The 23,488-nt window shown below is 43.8% G+C and overlaps 1 protein-coding gene across 2 annotated transcripts; it reads left to right on the top strand.

Annotated features, from left to right (window-relative positions):
* The first annotated feature begins 1,878 nt into the window (after positions 1-1,878).
* On the top strand, positions 1,879-20,936 carry LOC149932951 (uncharacterized). 2 transcript variants are annotated; one of them, XM_090155655.1, is made up of 5 exons: positions 1,879-2,760; positions 10,002-10,115; positions 13,926-14,093; positions 18,948-19,220; positions 19,378-20,936. In XM_090155655.1, exons 1-5 carry the CDS (start codon positions 2,334-2,336, stop codon positions 20,127-20,129), a joined length of 1,734 nt encoding a protein of 577 aa, XP_090011781.1. In that variant the 5' UTR covers positions 1,879-2,333; the 3' UTR covers positions 20,130-20,936. The 2 variants fall into 2 exon arrangements, with proteins under 2 accessions (XP_090011781.1, XP_090011780.1); XM_090155654.1 differs by having other exon boundaries at positions 13,884-14,093.
* Positions 20,937-23,488: the final 2,552 nt, after the last annotated feature.

Below are 23,488 nucleotides of genomic sequence, written 5' to 3'. Positions count from 1 at the left end.
CATCCACTTGAATTTCGAAACCGCGAGTCGCTTTAAAAAGAAAGAAGAGAAAAAGTACACCATCCCCCCCCCCTCCCGAAAGCCTCGGGGAAAATGTAGAAATGGTTCTAAATTATTCCGTTACTCGAGTCTGCCGACTCCCTTCCAAGAACTCTCTACATATTTGATATCTTTATTGCCCGACCAGGGAAAATTTTCCCCAAAAGGGAAATAAAATACACGACCGAAAAATCAAAGGAATATATCGTCTATAATTACAAATAATTGATTTGTTTTAAAAAATAACTTATTTTATTCGATGACGTAGTATTAGACTCTTAGCTACAGAATAGGCTTCGTGCGTAGTTTACATTTTGGTCGTAAGTATCACCGCCTACCGGCCGAGTTTAAAATTGAATATATGAAAGCTGTCTGCACGTTCAAAATTATCTCTGCGCAACAGCTGAACATACCGAAAAACACAGAAATTCAAAAGTCGTCTGCTATTTCTTCACATATTTAGTTGAAGGATATTAAGGCAGATGGCGCTATATTTCCTAAGCTCGAAGCCTATTGGTTTAAAAAATTTATCATTCGACAATGTAAGCTGTCACAATAGGGACATTTTTTTTATGGAAAGAACCGCTGACAACTGACGCGCTAAATAATAATTACTTATTTTAATGAATAAATGTTGGAAACACTCGGAATATGTTTTACGAGTACATTTACGAGTTCTTGGTAAAATATTTGGGACTTTTATAGTGTCTTCAAAGCTTTCAAACAACAGTTTTCGGTAGAGAAAAGATACGGGGACAGTCAGAAACTATTTCAACTAGGGGCAAAAAGGGAGAGCTTGCATTGCGGAAGCTGCGAAATCAGGAGGAGGGGGGTGCGGGGATGAAGTTGGCGCGCGGAAGGGAAGGCACAATGACTCGGTGGGAGCGTAAAAAACATTTCAACCCCGCCAGCGAACCCACTGGGTATAAGGGTTTAGGTTCGCTTCATTGTGTCCATTTTCGACGCGAGTTCCGCGCGTTTGACTTGACTGTTAAGTGAAACGGGGATAAGACGGGTAAAGACTGCGCGGTTACGGGTCCATTTCGCGGGGAACCGTCAGCCGAGGGTAGTACGTTACGTAGCACGTGCTGCGGAAACCAACTTCCCCTTCTCGGCCGCGCCAGACGCTACCCGCGTGACAAAATGAACCGGTCGGTTTTGGGTTCAGTATTATTATTATTATACTCTCCCGCAACGCGCGGCGTCACCGCCAAAATTTGAAAGCCGAGTACAAATTTGCCAGCGTCCGAGAAGGCGCGGTTACGGCTTAAAAATCCCGAAAGCGGACTCGAATGATCCGAACGCAATCTGCGAAGACTGGTAAACCAACGTCGCGACCATTACCAAACCGAGCGTACACGCACGCGGGAAAACCGCTCGACCAAAATCGTGGCTGGGAAAACAGAAGCGACAGAGAGTGCGGAAAATATTGATCCACGTACACCGCCCGTTAATATAAAAGTTTAAATGGTAAAACGGAAACTATTAACGACGTTGTTGTTGAGCGTATGAGATAAAGCGAAAACGCGTCCTGAAATATAAATGAAGAGGATATTCCGCCAACTACAGCGGCGACTTGGAAACATTTTTCGAATAAGAAAGGGTTGACGAAAGAATAAAGGAGAGTGGGGATCTGATCACGGGGCCCTCGATCCGCGTGGCGCGCGAGAGAAGAGCGCGGATCGTCGAATGAAAGCATTCGCGTCTGACGCGCAAAAAGCGGGCCTCCCTCCTCGCCTCTCTTCGGAGGATCTCTCTCCGCCGCCGCCGCTGCTGGCACGCAATTGGCTCGGCGGAGGAATACACGTTGGCGGGCTTCACTCGGAGAGCGGACGAAGCGTGGTCAGCCGCGACTCGGGGAACTCATCTAAGCGCGTCCCCATACTGCTGGCTCGGTTGGCGCGGGGTCGGACGTGGTTTTTGCGGCACTCCACCACAAAAGCCAACGGGTCTCTGTCCCCCCCTCCTCTATCTCTCTCTCCCGTACACCGGTGAACCGAAGGAGGCGATTGCCAGAACCTTTTCGATACTCGAGCACGGCGGAACCCCGAATATCGCTCTCCCAACGATTACTCATCCACCAACTCGAAACCGAAACCGACTCAAATACGATTTTATTTTTAAAAGAATAACGACGAATTGATACCGAGAAGGGATCGAGAGTTTTGCGTCAATAAAGAGCCTTTCAGAAGCGAAACATACTTTGATTTGGTTTATAAGCGGAACATTCGGTGACGCGTTGACAACGTCGCGATCGGGGATGTTGTCGTAGCGCGGTGGTCATCGTGACATCGATGCATTTACCTTCGGACAGTTCGGGGTCCTTCAACGACCCCGGCGGCAACACTATGACCTCATCCAGCAATAACGGCAATTCCTCGTCGTCCAGCTCGACGCCGGCAGCGGGTTCGACCCCGGAACTGGTGATTCCGGGTGAGAGGACGCTGACGGAGGTGCTGAGCGAGCACCCGGGCGAGTTGATGAGGACGGGCAGCCCCAACTTGGTGTGCTCGGTGCTGCCCACGCACTGGAGGTCCAACAAGACTTTGCCCATGGCCTTCAAGGTGGTCTCTCTGGGCGACGTCAGTGACGGCACCATCGTCTCGATCCGGGCCGGCAACGACGAAAACTACTGCGCCGAGCTGCGCAACGCCACGGCCGTCATGAAGAACCAAGTGGCCAAGTTTAACGACCTCCGATTCGTCGGACGCAGCGGAAGAGGTAAGGACCTGGTTTTTGTCGCTCTTCCTCCCGATACGATTTCTTGACCGGTACGTTAGCTTTTTCCCCAACAATTACTTTCTCTACGGAAATATCCCTGGGAATTAGCGTATTATTTGCCAAAATACTCACCTATGTAAAATTTTATATTATTAATTAATTAATTATAATTAATTATCTATTCGTATTATTTCTTCGAAAGCATTTTCAGAAACTGTCGTAAATTGATATTGTGGTCCATTGTGAAAGTAATTTTAAAATGAAAATGTACTGCACTGTTAATTTCTGTATTAAAAAATACGAAAATATTTAGGGCCTAAAATAATAATATTTTTCTATAATTTAATTTTTGAATACGGTAATTATACAAAATTTAAAATTGTTATTTTTTCCTTTACCAAATTCACTCTAATTAATTCGAGCGCTTATTTTAACGTACTTAATTATCTTATTGTCATGAATTTTAAAGAGTATTTATTTACTACTCGTCTTAAAATTCCGTTTCAATGTTATATTAGGGTTAGTACAGTGAAATTTATAAAACCTAAATAATATTTATACTATAAGTACTGTACATTTTTTAAATACAAAATTAAGCGGTTAAATATCAAAACTTGAGTGACTATGATGATGGTAAAAGTTTCAAAAATAAAACCACGTGAATAAAATTTGGGTGCCGGTAATAAAAGTTTCCCTTCGAAACGAGATAAATTTTCGCTTGATCTGAAAAACAGCCGTCAGCTGTAAACCTTTTCCCCCATAAAGCTCGAAAAATAGTTCCCTCCGCGAACCGATATAAGCTATTAAAAAAATAGCCAAGGGGAAAGGGTGGTTTCAAAATGGTTCTAAATTTTCTTAAGTGACTATTTTAGCGGCCACACTATTTCCTAGGCCTTTCTTCTAGAATTTTTTGGGAAGCCAATTTTCCCTGGTTGGTCGTAAAATATGTCGCGGTCCCTTCAAATGGTCAGTACCGGTATAAGAAGGGTTTTTTTTTCTCCCCGTTCGAAAACCCTTTCACCCCCGGGCTAACCGACAGCCGGCCTTTTGTGTAATTATTCGTTGGCCTGTTGGCGTCCGGCCTGGCCGTTTAAAGCCGTTTTCCCCCCTGGCCATATAACAGCAACCAACCAACTATCGCGGTAAAGCGAGCTGCACCATTAAGACTATAAATAGTCCATTCCATAAAGCAACGTTTATGACAGTTCGGTTTTGGCGGAGCTGGGCCCATTTTTAGCGGTTATTTTTTCCATTTCGTTCGTCTTGATGCGGTTCGCTGGGGAGGACAATGGAAGCGCAGCACTTTGCAGCCTGGCTTCTCTGGAACCGCCATTAAAAGCCGTCGCGAGCCCGCTTGTCAAGACGCGTAACGCGTAATTTATGACTTTTTCGGCCAAAAGTGGTCATCCTCCAGCGAGATTTCCATCTTTCTCCCGAGTGGCGGCTTACCAGAGAAATGTGTCTTCGAGGATACGACTCCCCATACCCGCTAAACTTTCGACCTCAATGTCAGCTGGTACGCGATGCTATCGCTAAAGAGTCCGGTTATAAAGATATATATATATATATATATATATATATATATATGTGTTATTTTTCGTCCATTTTTGCCATTCTTTACCTTGTCAAAAATATGAAAAAGAAACGGCAACTTTCGATAAACGCACGCTGGGTATGTACGCTTATATTTTTCTTCGGAATCTTGAGGAAAAAAAGATAAAGTGAAAGTCTAAATAACGCCGTATTATATTGTTAGGGAGGACGGGATGCTTTTAATAATATATGGCCCTATCGTATCTCTCGCATACACGCGGAAGCTCGTTTTAAAAGCTACCATAAAACGTCCAAACTCCCGTTTGGCTGATACCGAAATACCCTGATCAAAGAAATACGCCGATGAAAAGAAGATTCCCCGTATATAACAAGGATTTATGATACGCAAATATGAATAACGAATACTATCCGAAGAGAGTTAAGTCCCGTATAATTGTATCGAAGAAAATACATCCCATTTTATTGATATTTGTATTTAAATAATGTTGAAGAATTTTATATATACGCAGAGATCAATATACTTTTCTTAAAGAATAAATGTACACGAATTCTTTAAAATTATAACGTTTTTTAATTATTCTTATAAAATTAACTTTAAATTTTACTGAATAATGTTTGCGTGAGATATATTAAATAAAAAAAATTATGACTAATTTATCGTTTTAAAATAAATGTAAATACCACGCGAGTTTAAACCAGAAAATGCCGTATCCGGAAAAGTTAAATTCTAAACTTGAATTAAAAATGTGGACAGAATTGACGATTTATCGAAAGTCCGATTCGTAGCTTATACGGATCACGATAATGGGTTCTGGAAAAGACTTTCGAAGAATCATACCCACCTCTCAAAGTCCAATTTTATTTAAATAGGGAAAGACATTAGTTCGCTACCATTATTACCCGATTGGAGACGGAATTTGGTATCCGAAAAGCGTTCGGTATTAAGACCCGGGCGACCGTGGCTAAATGACGTATCTCCCCGCGAAAAGGTCTATATCGACAGTCGGCGCAATCCCCCAGAGTTCCTCTTCTCCTTATAGCGGCACTCCGATCATAGCGAGCGGAGTAACTGGCGTACAGGCAGGATAGTATCGCGTCTTAGAGAATATAAGAGGATTTTGAGAGGAAATGGGGAAGGCGAAGAGAGACAAAAAGAGGATTTATATTGGTAAATGACTACGGGAATGATAATTGAGTGGCCCGCCGGATAATGACGCCACCTTTTGGCCACTAATACGAGGGGAATCGCCAGAGAGAATCTACAAAAGGAAGAGAGAGGAGAACCCGAATGATTGGTTCGCTTTCTTAATGCGCGGGAAGGGAACTATTAGAAAGGAGAGGGCCGCTTGTACGTCATTTATAGAGTGCATGACTCCTCCGACGCGCACCTATCACCCGCGTCACCGACAGAAATCCCATACACCGCCGTATAATGGCCGCGAACGCCAAATGCGAGCCGAGGAAAACGCATTACGCTACGGACGCCTCCGATGTCATCCGATACTCGAGGTGGAAGGCGGGGAGAGAGTCAAGTCCGCGTCGCGCTGCCCTCTAACCCTCTACGCGGTGGTCCGGATCGAACGCGAGATAAATTTGTCTCGACCCTCCCCGGTTGTTTTAAATGACCAGATTCCGGCCAAACTCATCTAAGAAGACCCTTCAAGACCGCCGCGAGAGACACTCTTTTAAAATCCCCCCCCCCCCGGGCTTTGAACGGAAGAAACGCGGGAACGATTTGAGGTAAATAGAACCACGGAAAATCGTTGTCTAATGAAGCATCGCGTGTCGTCCAAGAAAGAAATGTGTGATTTAACAAAGGCCACTGTTCAAATCGACCTATTTTGGCCTCGCAGCGAGTGTGTGTTGACGACGTCAGAGATTCGAGGAAATCTCTCAATTTTAGGTTCGTGTTTCTACGAGATTAAATGTACGACATGAATGTTAGAAATTTCAACATTTAATTGCTAAAATCTCGTCATTTTTAAGATTTGATATTTAGATAGTTTGCTAAACTTAGTGTTTACAGGAACTAAAATGAACTAAAAGCAAATTCGGACATTTTCTTTTTACGTAAAATACCTTATACCCTATTAAGGGTCGATAAAACTGAACTGAAAATAATTATTCACAAAATATCTTTCGATCATGGACGAAAGAAAGTTTAAAAGGACTCACGGCTCTCTCACCGAAAAGCGCGTATTTAAGAACAATTATATTCTTGGATTAGTCCAGCCCTATTTTTGGAGTTCAAGCGGAAATGTAATAATATTCAAAGATCAGTGCACTTCCGTTTTTGAGCCACATCCTCGCGTTAGTGAAATACTTCTCTCTAAGGATTTAATCGAACCAGCCCGCAAAATTGGCGACACATACGTTTACCAAGAAAGCTATTTACCGCGGTAACGTGGCGCTGGCGCGATTGAAGGTGTGTACCCGGCTGTTGTAACAAAGCGTGCTGGCTACAAATGTCACGGGACTAAACAGCTCAACCACATTCATTAATCTAATTAATATCTTAATAAAACCAAACACTATTTCCACCTCGATCGACTGAATAATTAAAGCCCAAAATACCTCTCCTCTCTTCGTGCTTACCAGGTCTCTCTCCCTCTTCTAGTGCCCCCCTTTTGTCCTCTCCTCAGTGCCCTCTTCTCCCCCTATTGGGAAGATCGGCTGCCAAGGCTTAGTCCGCCAAGGCCTAATCCGCCAAGCCTCGGCCTTCTATTCATTATGCATATGTCGAGTTATAAGAACAAAGCGCCACAAAAAGCGACGCCGTTGGGAAATTACTGGCGCTTTCGATTTCGATATTCCACCGATCGAATTAAAATTTAAATACAGTCTACCTTTTAAAATGACGCCGAAATCGACTAATTAAAGTAAACAGGGATCCGCGCGCGTCGTGACAATTAGTTCAATTAAGGTTCGGAAATTTAACCCTTCCAATTAAATCTTACCTTAAACTCCCCCAACGCGCGACCAAACGCGCTCAATCCAAATTTGATCCCCATTAGCTTCCTTATAGTCCGTGAAATTAATTTTTAAGTTATTCGACACTACCAAACAATTAGAAGCGGCCAGCAACAAAGACCTTAATTTGGTCAACAATAGAGAGTGAATTAGCGAATGAAAATTGAGAGTCGGGCGTTTCAATTTGAGACGGGTTCGTTGTTCGTTTAAAATTTGGAACGGCCACCGACTATATAGTCACTCCGAAAGGGCTCCGCCAGATGGGGGAAGTTACGTTTCCCACATCGTCCGAATCTATCAAAACCACTAGATAAAATGCGAGCTCGATTTGGCAGCCGGGGGACTCGATCGGCAGAAAACGGAAGAAATGTCCTTCTACGCTTTCCGAATGAGAGACTTTTATACCATCCGCCTTCCCCGACTGTTACCCGCCGTAGCCCGTACCTACAAGCCTAACTCCGTCGAGAACGTCAGTTTAGAAGGGTCGGCGTATAGAGGAAAGAAAAGAGCCGGGGAGAGAAGACAAGGTGATTAATCGGAGCCGCGAATTACATTTTCCGGTCAAGTAGGTAGACGTCGAACTCCGTCCGGGGTGAGCTCGATTCGCTCCTTTTCTCCGGCGCGTCCAAAGGAGGAAGGGCAGAAAAAACGTTCCGACTCGGAAACTTTAATCCGCTTTTTCTAAAGACTTCTCTTTCTCCCTCCTCTCGAGAAGCGACCTCTACATTTATGATCGCTTCCTAATAACGCTAGAACTTCCGTTCGTTTCTATACGCGACTCGGCCGCCCGACTATTAGTTTCTTATATCGTAAAATTACAACTTTCGTCGTAAATTTCACCGTATTTACGAGCGTCCTTTTCGCGATGGAGAATATGTATGAGGTATCGTTGGTTAGACGCCATTGTATCGGCGATTACGGGCGGGCTAGACTAAACTTATCGGTTTGAGAAATGGGTGTAGAGGTTTCGGGAACATATGGGCCTACTTTTACGTCATTTCGCGAGCCTCGTACGTAATGGGGAGGTATATTACCGGGGACGTTATTTCAATGACAAATGACCCCCGCCTACCGAAACGCGATATTAACATTAGCTTCTCCTTCGACATCGGCGGTTGGGACACTTCTAACGTCCCCAAGTTTCCAGCTTCCACGATTCAATTTACGATGACGTAGATATTGAATATTTATTGCGTAAAGAAAACTTTACATTTTATTTGGAGTGGCGGAGTGGTTAGCACTTTCGCCTCGCAGCGAGAGGAGCCGGGTTCGATCCCAACTTGTGGCACTGTGAGAAAACTCGGATCAACTCCTTCCGCGTTGAGTTAGCGAGTTCTATCCCCACTGGTTTAAGGGGTTTTCCCACTAGCGGTTCAGTTTCTCCTTCCATAAAAACTTGTTGAGGGTAACGGTAATAGTTAGTGTAGGGAGCTGTTGGCTCACGTGGCATGTAATGCTTTCCACCACCCTCCTACGCATTGTAACCGACCACCTGTTTAAAGGCATGATAAGGCCTAAGGTGGTGCCTTGGGTATTAGCCTAGCTGATTATTATTATTAAATTACTTCTAAACATTAATTTTTTTATTTTGATCCATGGAAATATATACTTAAAAACAATTGTTTGACAAAAACCCACGGGTTGAAAGCTCAATTTTAAAATCTTTAATAAATAAACAGGGTTGCCACACGTCAGGGAAAACCAGGAAATCAGGGAAAAGTCAGGGAATTTAAAAATGGGCCTAAAAAGTCAGGGAAATGTCAGGGAATTTTAAGAATTGGTCCCTTTTTGAAGGTAATTTAACTCTAGATCGATGACAAATTCCACGATTATCATTTATTTCCTTGAATGTTTGGCTAATTTTTTCCACATTGCAATAACCTTTTTACTGAAATATAAGTCCATCTAAATTGATTAACTTCTGATAAAAGTAAAATATAAAAGAAAAATTTTGACCTTAATAAGTAAGGGAAAATCTTTTAAAATGGCCAGGGAATAGTCAGGGAATTTGAATCTGAAAATTTTGTGGCAACCCTGATAAATATCCACGTGTTTCCTCCGTTTAAATTGTTTGAAATTACTTCTATTACGAGCTACTTTCTGCCGAAGACAAAAACGACGGGGTCGTGAGGACGTAAAGAATGTAACCGAGATTGGTCGCGGGCTGAGGTCAATGCGGTTTGGGATTGCCGTTGTCGAGGAAACGGAATTTGTCTCTCGTTCGTACCCGGTGTTAGCGGACATTTTGAGCAAAGGGAAGCCTAAGGGTACAGTCGGCGAGAAGGGTACCCGCGAGAGAGCGGCTAACTAACGCGAGCGCCGGGGTCTAATCCTCCGACGGAGTTGTTTTGACGGTTACGACGTCCAAACTTTTTCCGCCTGACCAGTTTCGGGCGAACATCTTTCGAGAGCCACACTCTAAGATATATCTCTCGGTTGGCGGGAGCTCTTTCCATCAAACTGACATATTATTACAAGGGCAAAAAAGGACCGCTGGCTTTGGTAAGGTCGCGTAATTACTGGCTAGCGACTAATCCCATAATAAGAGTTCCCCCCGAAAATGACAAGGCCCTCCAAAAAAAATACCCAACCTGAAGCTTTTCCGTAAAAGAATAAATCTTTCGTGTATATGTATATATATTTAACACACACACACACACACAACGCCAGTAAAATAAATGTGTATCTAAAGTTCGTTATTCATTTTTCTTTAACAGGGAAGAGTTTTACGTTGACAATCACCATTAGTACTTGTCCGCCTCAAATGGCCACCTACAATAAAGCCATCAAAGTCACCGTCGACGGACCCAGAGAACCCAGAAGTAAAACCAGTAAGTTTCTATACTTTTTGTCGTTGTCATTGTTACGTTCAATGTGAAATATGGCAACCTTCGCGACCCCTATTGAACTAAAATAAACTTCGAAATAAATTGGTAAAAATGAACCCTATAGCTTTATACCACATAGTTTTATAATTTATGATATTCGGAAAAAAGCGATTTAGACATTCCTTTAAAATTACCATATTTAGAACGATAATATTATTTATTGACCTCGCGCGGTTTCTAAATCTTCTACATTCTTTTAAGAATCGCGAAAACAAGAGCATCAATATTAAACGTATAAGACGCTTTTGGGTTTGGTTTTAAACATTGTAATTTACTTCTATTCGATTTTTACCATTGTTTCCACCGGAAAAAAAATTTAAGTTGAAAATTTCCGAGTCTATACTGTAATTTGGACAGAAATTACCTTAGATTTCTGTTGGGGGAAAAATGTACCACCGCAAAAAAAAGAGTACCTATATTTTCGGAGCCAAAACAACAAGATCATTTGATTGAATATCTTTAATTATAGTCACTAGAGCCTGGGTCCTTATTAGAGACGAGCTAGGAACGGGGGGACCCTACTCGATAATTTGGGGGTTTTTAGGCCCGTCTTTAGCGGCGGCTTGTTGGGGCTCTCTCCACTCCCAAATAGCCCCTCCCTCCCCACCTTTGAACTTTAGTTAGAGGGTTAAAAATCGAGTCTCGCAACTCTTTAGATTTACGCGTTGCGCCCGGGTATCCCGCCGCGAGGCGCGTGCTCTATCGGCAAATGCGAAAGAGCGTCGATTACAATTGGAACGAAATAACGGGGCTCGATGTCTGCCTAAAGGTGTGGTCAAACCATTGTTTTGCAATACGAGTATTTGGCCCGAGATCATTCAGGATTGTATCGAGAAATGGTTTTGACGCTTAGGTTGGCTTCGAGACGGTCCCAAACCTAAAAATCTAGATAAGTTCTCGAAGTTAATGAAAATATTATACTTAATATAAATGTAAATAATATTTAATAGTCGATAAATTTGATAAATAATCAATAATCTGTAAATAACTAATAGTTTATAATATCCTCCTACGAGAGACCATTAAATTGAAAACACCTCGAGGAAACTTTCAACATTGGGCAATAATTTAATAATAATAATAATAATAATAATAATCAGCTAGGCTAATACCCAAGGCAAGTATCTTAGGCCGAAGTTATCAAACGACTTTTTAATGAAATTCAATAAATCCTGCTAATCATAAATCATTATTAAATTGTCTAAAAACGATATTTCCCCGAAGTTATGTAATGTATTTTTCTGATAATAGTATATGTTCGTGCGAATTAAGTGTTAAGTTTTATTTACAGAAATATATTTTTAAAATTTGATCCTAACACAAAAAAAAAATAATTCGTTAACGTTAATCGCGGCTATTCTTAAATATGCGAATTGAGATATTCTATAAAACCCAAAACGTTGCTAGGCCTTTGAAAAAGGGTGTTACTATAAAGGGGGTGGGGAGGGGGCTAGGCTAAGGCAGGAAGAAGTGGCGTTCGATTCTAAGATGGGAGTCAGGGCCGTAATGGGGTCTGTGGGTTTGGTTTCGCGGGCCATTTCGGGCTTCGTATTTTGACCGGAAAATTGTGATAAATGAGGCCAAAAGACGGGGTGGGCCCACCCGAGTCTAGACCGCTCTTCATTTTTTGGGGAGAAATTCGTCAGAAATCGCCGAAAAACATCAAACAAGGGGACGGCCTCGTGTACAATATATTTCCAAAACGCGCTTTATATCAAGACGGAGGGCGATAAACATAATATTAAGGGTTCCCCCTCGTTACAAAACAAAATATCGCTTCCAGCGATGATGTTTTTCGTTAAAAAACAAGAAAATAAAATTATTTCAGGGTCGAAATTAACCCCAAAATAATAAACTATTGGAGATGCTTCGATTTATAAAGAAAATTGTGGAAGAAATTTCAACTATTTATTAATTTGAAAAGGGGAAAAAATATTTTCCCAGTGTCATAAGGGTATTGTCCGGCAGTCCATCCGCGTCCTCCAAAGTTTTCAAGTACCGGTAATTTAATAAATAAAACGTCCTTTATAAAAAAACCTCGGTGGTCCAGGGTCCAATATGAAGTGGGTGGGGAGAGAGACTCCTTCTACTGACCAGCGGTGGACAAAAACGGACGTGGATCGCCCTTAGCTGACCACCCCGTATCCCACCCTAGTCTTCCTTTTATTATACCGTCTTCCGCACCCTTGAAAACGGCGGGAGCTTATCTTAAGGTAGTGTCCAGACATACAGGTATAAAATCTGCCCAGTTTATAGGACCTAATAATCCGTCTTTTCAGCAATAACAAGTTTTCCCCTCGGTGCGTCGGCTTCTCCTCACACGCGCACGGTTCTACAATACACTCGAGAGCCCAAAGACGGTACAGTCGAAACCGAGGGAATGGGTAAGGTCTGCGTAACTCGGAATAGCCGGTAGAGTGAGCAGCGTGGAGGATTGTAAGAGGCTGAACTTGGCGGAGGATAACGGCGGGAGAGTGTTGGTCCGCAGACCATGAGGGAAACTCTCCCCTTATATACCGACTGAGTTTAGAGTGTCGGTGGTGCTGCCCTCTAAGGAGCAGATGGCTAGTCGATCAATGATCTTGTTTATCGGCTTCTGACCAGTGCTGGACCAGGGCCATGCTTATATTGGCGAACTTTATAAGACCGTCGATCGTCAGGACTGCCCCCCCCTTCTTTCCCTCTACCTTGATATAATCTTATAGTTTTACCGTCTACTGGATGTATTATAGCCGCGGCGTCACGGAGAACGCTTTCAACGCAGACTACACCCCTCGAGACGGGCTCGAGCGCCACTGCCTCTCTACTTTATGAGGATTGAGTGCGGAGTACGAACAGGGGAGATCGAGGGGGTCGGGGAGTGGGGTATTATTTCCTTACTGATAATGGACCTCTCGGGCTCTTTAGGTCACGCCTTTTTAAGTTAAGGTTAAGGAGGTAGGTCTCGCGAAATCGCGACTATAACCGATAACAAATGATTGTTTTCGACAAGTAGCTACTTTCTCCTCTACTTAGGCCTACAATTGATTTTCGAGATATTAAAGTCGCTCTCTGCCCACTTCCCCCCCCCGTCTCGACCCCCCCCCCCTTGTCATCCAGCAGCCCAGAGCGAAGAGTGGAAATTATTAGGTATAAATAAAATAGCAGGATAATTATAGGTCTATTACCGATTTAGCGATAACGGTTCGATGTAAACAACGGAGGAAACAATGGAATAATACATTAGCAGCCCTAATATACTTGATCAGAGTGTAAAGTATATCGCGTATATTATTAAGAAAAAAATCTAGACCCCGGCGTCGTTATTAGGTCATTGGGGTTAGATTCCGCCCTAGACACATTTTACAATGGGAAAAGATCGAAGCGATGGTAGCTGTAGGGGTGCGGATTCTAGGGATTAGGTTACAACAATAACAATGTCGCGACCCGGCGTCGAGAGGAGGATATTAGTTATGTCAAAGCATTTTGGTCGGTCTCTATTACGACATTGTTATTATTCGTCGCGCCTTCCGTTTTACTCTTTGAAGTTAGTTTTTTGTTGTTGTCGTTACCCTTTGTCCTCTCCTCCGAAATAGAAGCCGACTTCTATTCGGGGTCCGAAGGTTGTCGCGTTCCTTATAGGCCTAAACAATTGTCGGGGTAATGTATAAAGGTGACATCAAAAAACAGATCTCGATTTACAAAAACCGGAAATATGCGTTTTCGCCGCAGTGTGCCGCGAGTTTCACCCGTTTCCGCTTCCCATGAACGCAGGGCAGCAACAGCAACTGAGGGCCTTCGCCTCGGCGTTCGGACACCAGCGACCTCCTTTCTTGGACCCCTTGAGAGAATGGGAACATCTCCGGAGGAAAACGGCCGAACAGTGGGCCCTGGAGCTTCCCTGCAGGAGATTGAGCGCCAGGACCCCCGGCTCGCCACCAGGTAGGAACCGCTGCCTTTTATTATTTACCTAAGTTAAGACATACGAGGGCACCATGGTCTAGCGCGTTACAATCGCGTTGAAGACCTAAGTCTTTATCACCCGGAATCGACTGATTTTTCATCGATTGGACGAAACGTTAAATATCGCGTCAACATACGGTTCTCACGAGGGATAAATAAATACCCTGTAAATGAAATTCACTCTAGACACCGGTGTACCGAGGGTGAAACACTTCTACAGGCGTTTTATAGACGAAATCTAAGTAGTTAGTCGCGGAGTTTGATTTGTCAAAAATATACGGGAGTGATAACTAGCAGACAAGCCGGCAGTTGTTCCTGTGGTACTCCGTGTAAAGCACCATCTAACACTTAAGGATATTTATCGGGTTTAAAATAAGACGCAAACACTTTACTGGTGAATTTGAAAAACGGGTAGTACGTTTTCGACTTAGGTTACATGTTTTATAATTAAATATCCAAGTTTTGGTAAAAATTTATGCTTTTACAGATGTCTCTATTTCTTTATTATGTTTATGGTCGCGACCCGACAAATTAATGAAAAAAATAAGCGTACGGAACGCGATGATAGACATAATATAGAACGAGTCGATGCTTAAGAATGGGCATTTCGTCGCCGTTAAAACAAAACCACGTATCTTCTCGGTGGCCTTTTTGAGAAAAATGGATATTTAATTTTGCAGGGACTTGTGAAATCACGTGTTAGGTTTTTACACGCGAGTTAATTTTATAGTTAAATAATTTCGTTTCAATATTGAATTAATGAGGATTTTAATTTAAAAATATTTTGCTAAAGGGGAATTTTTAGAGATACGTGGTTTCGCGTCATGAAGTGAAATAGGAGCTGAAAATAAGCGAGAAACGTGCTTCTGCGCGAAATGCGTTGTGAATATCAAAGATACGTTTAAATGTTTTCTCGATTTAAAAAAAGAAATTCAATTGCAACCTATTAATGTTTTTAATGTTATATACGTAAATTGGGGTGTAGAAACTAAATATGTAAATTTTGACAAAACCACGTATCTCAAGTTACGTGGTTTTGTTTTAACGGCGACGATTTAAGGAACCACACTCCGTCACACCAAATGAATCCTCACCTAAAAGGAGAAATGGAACCGATATAAAAAAGGGGTACCGCTACGACTATTCATTAGAATTAGCATATGATTCCGCAGCCCAGAATACGGGCGCTCCAAATTGGAAGTTCCGTACAGAGAGGCCTCCACTCTAAGAAAGACGTATCCGTTTTCTTTAATTTGGCTCGATAGAAACAGAGTGCCGCCGCATCCTATATCTTTCTGGCTCTCTTTCGCGGAATTAGCCCCCATTATTATACGAGCGGTAGTTCCACGTTTAAATCTTTCTTAAAAGGGGGGCGGACGATGGCTCCAAAAAAAAACGGAGCCGAGAGAAAGAAGTTGGAAGGATGGAGAGATACACGTCTTCGGTTGATAATACGGGAATGATCCGAACGAAATTACCGGCTCTTTCCTCCATCCTTTTTCCTCCGGTGGACGTCCATACCGCTGGGGAAAAAACCCTCATTAGTTCCACCTCTTTCCTCATACCAGCGACGGTGAAAAAATCTATAGCGGATTTCGAGGACTAACTCGCGATTCGCTCTTATACCGTAATGAGGGGTAAAGTCGACGTTACGGAAAGGTTAACTCGGGTATCAGATTAGCCAGACTGCCGGCTCTTGAAAGTACACGCGATTATCTTATTGGTTAAGAGAACACAAGATCTTCGCCGTATAAGAGACGGGTGGGGTGGGGTATGAATTAGGAGAGGCGCCTATGGTAATACCGGTCCGCCCCCCGCTACTTCCTTTCTCATTCGCGCGCCCGGTAATACCTCAGCGCCCCCTCCCATTAAAAGAGTCTCCAATGTCCCGAAATTGGCTTCGGAAACGTTTTTAAGACAAATTTCTCACCTGAAAATTTTTCGGTTTTTGGCTCTTTGCCCTCCCCGTTTTCTTCCGGGAGTAGCATTATCCCGGATTATTTTCAGATTTTTTGGGATCTCAGCCACGCGGGAATTTGATAGCTCGCGTTGTACGCGAAGAAAAAAAGGGAAAGTGGAAGGGATTTGCAAAGAGTGTTGATCGCGTCTATAGTCATTGGGAATGGGATTAACCGCCGAAAATGAAGAAACTCTCGCGAGAAATTTACGCTAAAGTTTGTTTCTTCGAAAGTAATCTCGCGGGTGCGCGACATCTACCGGGAATTCGCCAAGAAATTAAGAATCGGATTTAAATAAGATCGAAAAGTTTATAAGTTGGATCGCGCCAAAGAAAACTTACCAAATTGTTCTACCTAATTTCCCAGGACAATTATTTCAGTTACGAAAGAGGGTGTATAGAGATTTTCCAATGGAAAAGTCGTTAATATTATTTTACTAGCAATCCCCTCCAGTTATAAAATTAAAATCAGTCAGCGGAATTATTAGAAGATTCAATAAGAGATCGATGTCCGCGGGATTTGTAAATGGCGGGCCACCGATTTCGGGGGGCGTCAAGACGGAGAGATGGGGGCCCATTAAAAGAGACTGGAATGAAAAATGGAACGAGGGAGGTTAGCTGGCTAACCGAGAAGCGAGTTTCGGATTGTTAATAACGGAACTGGTTTCTCCCAAGGAGCCAAAGGGTTTCTCTGGAACGAAAAAAGTAACACTTGGCCCATCATTTATCAGGCGCCGCCAGAGAGCTTCGTGCGGCTAATAAAGACCGAGTGAGACCGAACTCTTTTCGTCGCTTGATTTTGCTTCAAAAGCTCCCAACCTCCGCTTGCCAAATTGCTTTGTCAATAAAATCGGGGGTTAACCCCGCTAGTATATACGTTTTTGGTCTCTACGTCCCTGATCAAGACGACCACCCCTTCGTAGAGCCGCGTTTCCAGGCTAGAAAGGCTAATAAGGCGCGAGTCATCTTTCTTCAAACTATACGCTTTGGGGAATTTTTACTAAATTTGTTTTTACCCCCGTCTCTCCAGTTTTCGCTATTCTCGCGGTTTGGCCCCTTTGATGAGGCTCGACCTAACCAAGCTTTATCAGAAAACGCTCAATAATATGGCGACGAAGTTAATTTTGCCGCCTTTCCCTCCCCCAAAGTATGAAATATTTGGACCAATCCGGGGTTTGATATATATGTTACCGGGTGCCTGTAGAAGTGTTCTAACCGCGGACTGAATGATTCTTTATTTTCCCACCCCAAATTGGGGTCCCTTTACAACAGGGAGGAGCTAAACCCACAGTATTATTTACATTTTTATAAGTAATAAAAATCAAAATGGAACAAAATAAAATGAAAAATAAAAGAGATATGTACAAAAAATATACCATAGATTAGTTCAAAAACCTTAGTTTAGGTTTGAATGAATGAATGATTTATTAACGCTAAAAATAAGATAAAAATATATTTGGTCCCTTTTAGAACATTGAGCACGAATGAATGAATATTTATTTAACCACAAATACATGTTCCCTTTTAAACCAAGGAGGAGGCGTTACGGTTTGTTAAAATTGTTTTACGAATTTTAGGTTATTTACAAAATTTACAATGAAAATTTAGGGGGATAGTCTCGCTTTACCCCACTCAAATAGAATGTTTTTAGCTAAATTGATAGCTTCCCAGTTCCGTTCGATAGAAAAACCTAGAAGGTTGACGATTTCGTCTATTTCCGACTCCGTGGTGTCCACAGCCCTGACTGAACGGTGTTCAGGGTAAAGTTTATTTACGGGCGTAGAATGTGAATATATCAAATTTAAAGAATATGAAATAGCATAAACACATTGCGCTTAAAGCAACGTAACCCGCAGAACGAGATATTTTTAATACAGATACGGTACGGATAATATAAAAATGGGTCTGATATAGGGACTACGTAATTCTAGGCAAACCTTTCAAGGCTATTTTTAGAGAAACCCCATACGTATAAGATAGCTCCGATAATAGAGTTTAAAAAGAGAAGCCCTCCTTTTTCGCGCGAAAAAAGGGCTCCAAACTTTCTCAAAAACCTCAAAAGCGATTTCGTCGGGAGTTACTTTAGCTACAAGCTCACTAGAATCCTCTATTCCTTTCTAAGAGAGATTTTTGCCCGGCAGCTTTTTTACGGGTGCCTCCCCCTCTAAGCCCCCCCCCCCGTTCTACTCGGGGAAATAGGGTAAAGCCGGCTACCTAATACAAACCACGTAAAAAGGTTTTCCGTGTACCTATTTTCCATATTATAGGAGCCATGAGCCTGAGAGAGAGCCGCTTTTATCGTTCGGGCAAAACGACCAAAAATCCTCGCCTAACATTACCACCAGCACCAGGCAAAGAGCTTCTTGGCCCCCCCCCCCCCGCTTTCGGCTACCCCGAGAAACACGAATTTTGGTTGCGCGCTTAAATTTTTTCCATTTTCTTTTTGTTCGCTTTCGAGGCGACTCGTTTTCCTATACTCCGTCGTCTCTCGTACGCGTATGTATGTCGCGAAGAGGAAAGCTAATGTTATATATTCAAAACAAACGGTGAGGTTTCACGCAAACTTTGAATTAGGTACTGACGTTGGTATAAACGCGACCCCACTCGCCTCCCTCCGCGAAATTATATTCGGCCGAAGCGACGACTCCACAAGTGGGCTGAAAGAAATGTTGTACGTTGATTTAGTTTCGATGGTTTGTCGAGGAAAAACCCCGACACGCGAATCAATACCGCTTCCAAATTTGACAACTTTTGGTAACGCGGAATCGATTGTTATAATTAAGCTTAATTATATTATATTACCGTATTATATTGTAGAATAGTGAAGTGTTGATTTTTTCCGAATATTACTGACAAAGGGTGTTTGTTGTCCGTAGATCCGTCTCTGGGCTTAGGAGCGGAACATTGGTCTCACTACGGAGCGCATTATCCGTATCTGGCGGCGGGAGCGGGATCGGCTCTACCCCCGCCGACGGGCTTCTCGGCAGCAGCGGCCGCGGCCGCCGCCGCTGCAGCCGCTGCCGTCCATTACCCCGCCGCCGCCGCCGCCGCTCTGGAGTCGCCGAGTTCCGGGGCGCCGGTGACGGGCACGACCCCCCTGTCCGTTGGGACCGCCGCCTGTCCCACGTCATCGGTGCCTATCCCGGCTGGTAAGTGTTTACGACTATCACGTCTCAACTCCGAAACGTATCCATCGCGTCTTCTCGCTTTTCTAAATCTCGTGGGGATGAAATGAATACGTTATACGGAATTGAAATTTAGATATAACGCCATAATTAACGCCGAGTTACGTTCTATCGTTATCAGGAATTGCGGAGCGAGCCAGCAACGGACCAGCCCCTCTGAGCGATTCCACGACGTCACCCTTGTCTTTGAAGAACGCTGATCCTTCTCTGATTGTGTCGCGTTTAGCGGCGGACTCCCTGTCCGATCGCATCTCGGAACTGCGTCAAGGATTGTCCGGTTTGGCCAACACGACGTACGGTCCTCAGCCTCCTCCTTCAACCACGGTTTCGATACTGACCAACGGAGCTCCTTACTTGTCGGCAGCGGCGGCCGGCTACGGACTTCTCGGGACGCACGGCTACTGCGGCGGCGGACCCGTCAATGGCGGCGCCAACGGCACGGCGGGAATGTACTTGAGTCCACCCGTCGTTCCTCACAGCCTGCTCTATCCTCAATTGTACGCGACCGTCTCGCAGTCTCAACTGCACCCTTCGATACATATGCTGGGCAGCGAACTAAGACAAGGCTTGCACGACGCCTCCAACAGCAATAGTCCGCCGCTGAGACCCTCTTCGACGTCGCCCCCGCCGCCCGGATCGGGGCCCAACCCGGGCAGCAACGCGGACAGCGACGTGGCCATGACCTCCGACAGTGACGAGTCCCCCAAAAGAACGGTTCTGGCTAGCGAGACGCCGAGTTTCCACGGCGGAAATAGTAACAGTAGTACCGGAAGTGCCGCGAGTGCGGTAGTGACCACGACGACCAGGTCCCACAATAATGCTAGTTCGGGCACGAACGGACACGCGGATTCGGCTCTATGGCGGCCTTATTAGTCTCGTCCGCCTCAGTCGCGCGTATACGACCACCGTGTCGCGGATAAAATAGAAAGACTGGCTATATTTATTTTTCAAAACAGATCTGCCGATTTCCCCCACAAAGTGCCGTCACCCGTATACGCGAAAAAGAGAAAAAACACGGAACTCTGGACAAACTTTGAAAAAAAAAACAGTCGCGTTCATTTCAAAGAACATGTAAATATCATAAAAGTATTTGCTCAAAGAAGAGAAAAACAAACTGCATTTCATTTCTACCCTTCCTTACTACGTTCAATTTCTACGTTATACCTTAGCGCGGCGTCAAGAAATATTTTACAGAAAAATGTTGCGAAAAAAGAGAACGCTTCAAATTTAAATTAATACAAAAATAAATATATTTTAAGGTGGGGTTGCTAGTTATTCATTCTATCGGTGCTTCATTTCTCTATTAAAAAGTTTAAAATTTACTTTACGGAGATCGCGAAAGAAATTGCAACGAAACCTTTTTTAACCCGCGTACACAAATTATCAAAATGTTAATTTTCTTAATGTAAAGGGACCCTTTTTAAATATGACTTTGTTCGTAAATGTGTATAACAAATCTACAAATACGGAACAGTCGTACGGGAATTTAAATAAAATAACGTATGTATATCTTATTTCAAACGCATTCGCCCACGAGCGAGGCTAAAATCATGTACCTTTATTTCGAGCCCTTCTTTTCGTTTCTTTTCCCCCGACATTTTTTTCCCCATTTTACGTCTATCAATGTCGGTCAACAACAATATAAAACTAAAAGAAGATTCTCCTTGTTTTTCGATAATAAAAAAGAAACGCAATTTTGGTCAAAGCTTGGCTTCTTGTTTTCTTTTTCGCGTCTTCTAGCGGCTATGGTCTATAAGGGTGGCGTTACTGGTTCCCGTAAGGGTCGCCGAAGAAAATGACTAATTCGACCGAGAGAAAAGGCCGAAAGAGAATGGACGGACACTTACAAATAGTTATCGGGTTGGGTGTATATAGAGGGAGTCGGCGGGTCGTAAGGGTTCGAAGAAATAATGACCGCCGTTATTGTTGGCGGAAACAAGGAATCTGCCATATTTTCGTGGCAATGCTTTTCCCGATTCATTTCGCCCCGACCGACCGACCACCCTCCCAGTTGACCGAACCCTCGGTAATGGTTGTTTTTCGTTCGCTAAAACGCTACAGTCCAAGAAACGACGGCGGAGAGAGAGCTAACATCTCTTTCTCCCCCCCCCCCCCCCCCGTCGACCTTTTATTTATATATATAGCAGCGATGACGATCACCGGACAGATCGAGCCAAAGTTTCTAAGAAGGTGAAGTTTACATCTCGATGCGAATCTTGGCGTCAGAGCAGACACGAGGAAGGGCCGCTATGGGTCGTCAAGAGACAACCGGAAAAAAGAGCTCGAAGTGTGTGAGAAGAGAGAGGCGAGTGGAAATGACCCCGACTCCTTTTCTCTTTTCTCTGCACTCTCTCATCCTCTCACTCTTGAGGAACGCGCCAGCCTTCTTCCCAACGTACTTACCCTACATACGAGTGATGGGGACCAACCAGCCAAGGAAAAGTTCCTCCGATGCAGTTCGCACTCGCGCCGAGTTCCATCACCGTCCGAATCATCTACAATACCAAACGTATGGATGTATGACATTTTGTTTTTCAATCTTGAGCCCACTTCCCCTCCTGAATCGAAATCCTGGCTACGCTACTGCTCTTAACTTTAGGCAGAACCTCCAATTAGTCCAATTAGCTCAAACCTTATGAGCAACTATTTTTAAAACTTCCATAAAACCTTGTAGAGGTTAACGGTAATAGTTAGTGTGGTATTAAGGGCTTGCCACCACCCTCCACCGCAATGAAATCCGGCAGTAAAACTTCCATAAAACCTTGTAGAGGTTAACGGCAATAGTTAGTGTGGTATTAGGGGCTTGCCACCACCCTCCACCGCAATGAAACCCGGCCGTAAAACTTCCATAAAACCTTGTAGAGGTTAACGGCAATAGTTAGTGTGGCATTAGGGGCTTGCCACCACCCTCCACCGCAATGAAACCCGGCGGTAAAACTTCCATAAAACCTTGTAGAGGTTAACGGTAATAGTTAGTGTGGCATTAAGGGCTTGCCACCACCCTCCACCGCAATGAAACCCGGCCGTAAAACTTCCATAAAACCTTGTAGAGGTTAACGGCAATAGTTAGTGTGGCATTAGGGGCTTGCCACCACCCTCCACCGCAATGAAACCCGGCAGTAAAACTTCCATAAAACCTTGTAGAGGTTAACGGTAATAGTTAGTGTGGTATTAAGGGCTTGCCACCACCCTCCACCGCAATGAAATCCGGCAGTAAAACTTCCATAAAACCTTGTAGAGGTTAACGGCAATAGTTAGTGTGGTATTAGGGGCTTGCCACCACCCTCCACCGCAATGAAACCCGGCCGTAAAACTTCCATAAAACCTTGTAGAGGTTAACGGCAATAGTTAGTGTGGCATTAGGGGCTTGCCACCACCCTCCACCGCAATGAAACCCGGCCGTAAAACTTCCATAAAACCTTGTAGATGTTAACGGTAATAGTTAGTGTGGCATTAAGGGCTTGCCACCACCCTCCACCGCAATGAAACCCGGCCGTAAAACTTCCATAAAACCTTGTAGAGGTTAACGGCAATAGTTAGTGTGGCATTAGGGGCTTGCCACCACCCTCCACCGCAATGAAACCCGGCAGTAAAACTTCCATAAAACCTTGTAGAGGTTAACGGCAATAGTTAGTGTGGCATTAGGGGCTTGCCACCACCCTCCACCGCAATGAAACCCGGCCATAAAACTTCCATAAAACCTTGTAGAGGTTAACGGTAATAGTTATTGTAAGCTCGCGTGGCACGAAGGGCTTGCCACCACCCTCCTACGCGATATAACCCAGCCACCTGAATTAATGGAATTAAAAGTCGCTAGATGACTTGGGGCCTAAGGTGGTGCCTTGGGTATAAGCCTAGCTGATTATTATTATTATTATTATTATTATATTTAGTTATTTAGAGTGTTAGTAAGACCCGTTCTACGTGTAACTCGGCCATATGTTCAGCCTATAATCAGAAATGATTCGCGTCACCTTCGAGACTAAGAATAAAAGCGCGAACAAGACCGGGAATAGTTGGGAGTTATTTTTTTTGTTCGGTGGAGTGAAAGAGCGGAAGAGGAGAGAACCGATATTGAGCGAGACCGACCGCTATGGATGTAATTTTTTATTTCTAGCTTTCCGATGATGGTCCTGTTTGGAAGCGAAGGAGAGAGAGAGAGAGAGGGAGGCTTTATGCGGAGGGAAGAGGGGATATAGGCGCATTTTTATCGCGTTGCTCGGGCCTTGGTT

This window comes from Leiobunum rupestre, chromosome 8 (genome assembly GCF_980474605.1).
Source record: "Leiobunum rupestre chromosome 8, qqLeiRupe1.1.hap1, whole genome shotgun sequence".
In the NCBI taxonomy this organism is placed as follows: domain Eukaryota; kingdom Metazoa; phylum Arthropoda; class Arachnida; order Opiliones; family Sclerosomatidae; genus Leiobunum; species Leiobunum rupestre.
Note: the sequence above shows the minus strand (reverse complement) of the source record. Positions and strands in the feature narration are given on the sequence as shown.

Excerpts from the sequence above, each read along its gene's own strand:
- LOC149932951 (XM_090155654.1), top strand. The coding sequence starts at position 2,334 with ATGCATTTACCTTCGGACAGTTCGGGGTCCTTCAACGACCCCGGCGGC. Across the intron at positions 14,094-18,947 it reads GACCCCCGGCTCGCCACCAG|ATCCGTCTCTGGGCTTAGGA; the intron begins GTAGGAACCGCT and ends TGTTGTCCGTAG. Across the intron at positions 19,221-19,377 it reads ATCGGTGCCTATCCCGGCTG|GAATTGCGGAGCGAGCCAGC; the intron begins GTAAGTGTTTAC and ends TATCGTTATCAG.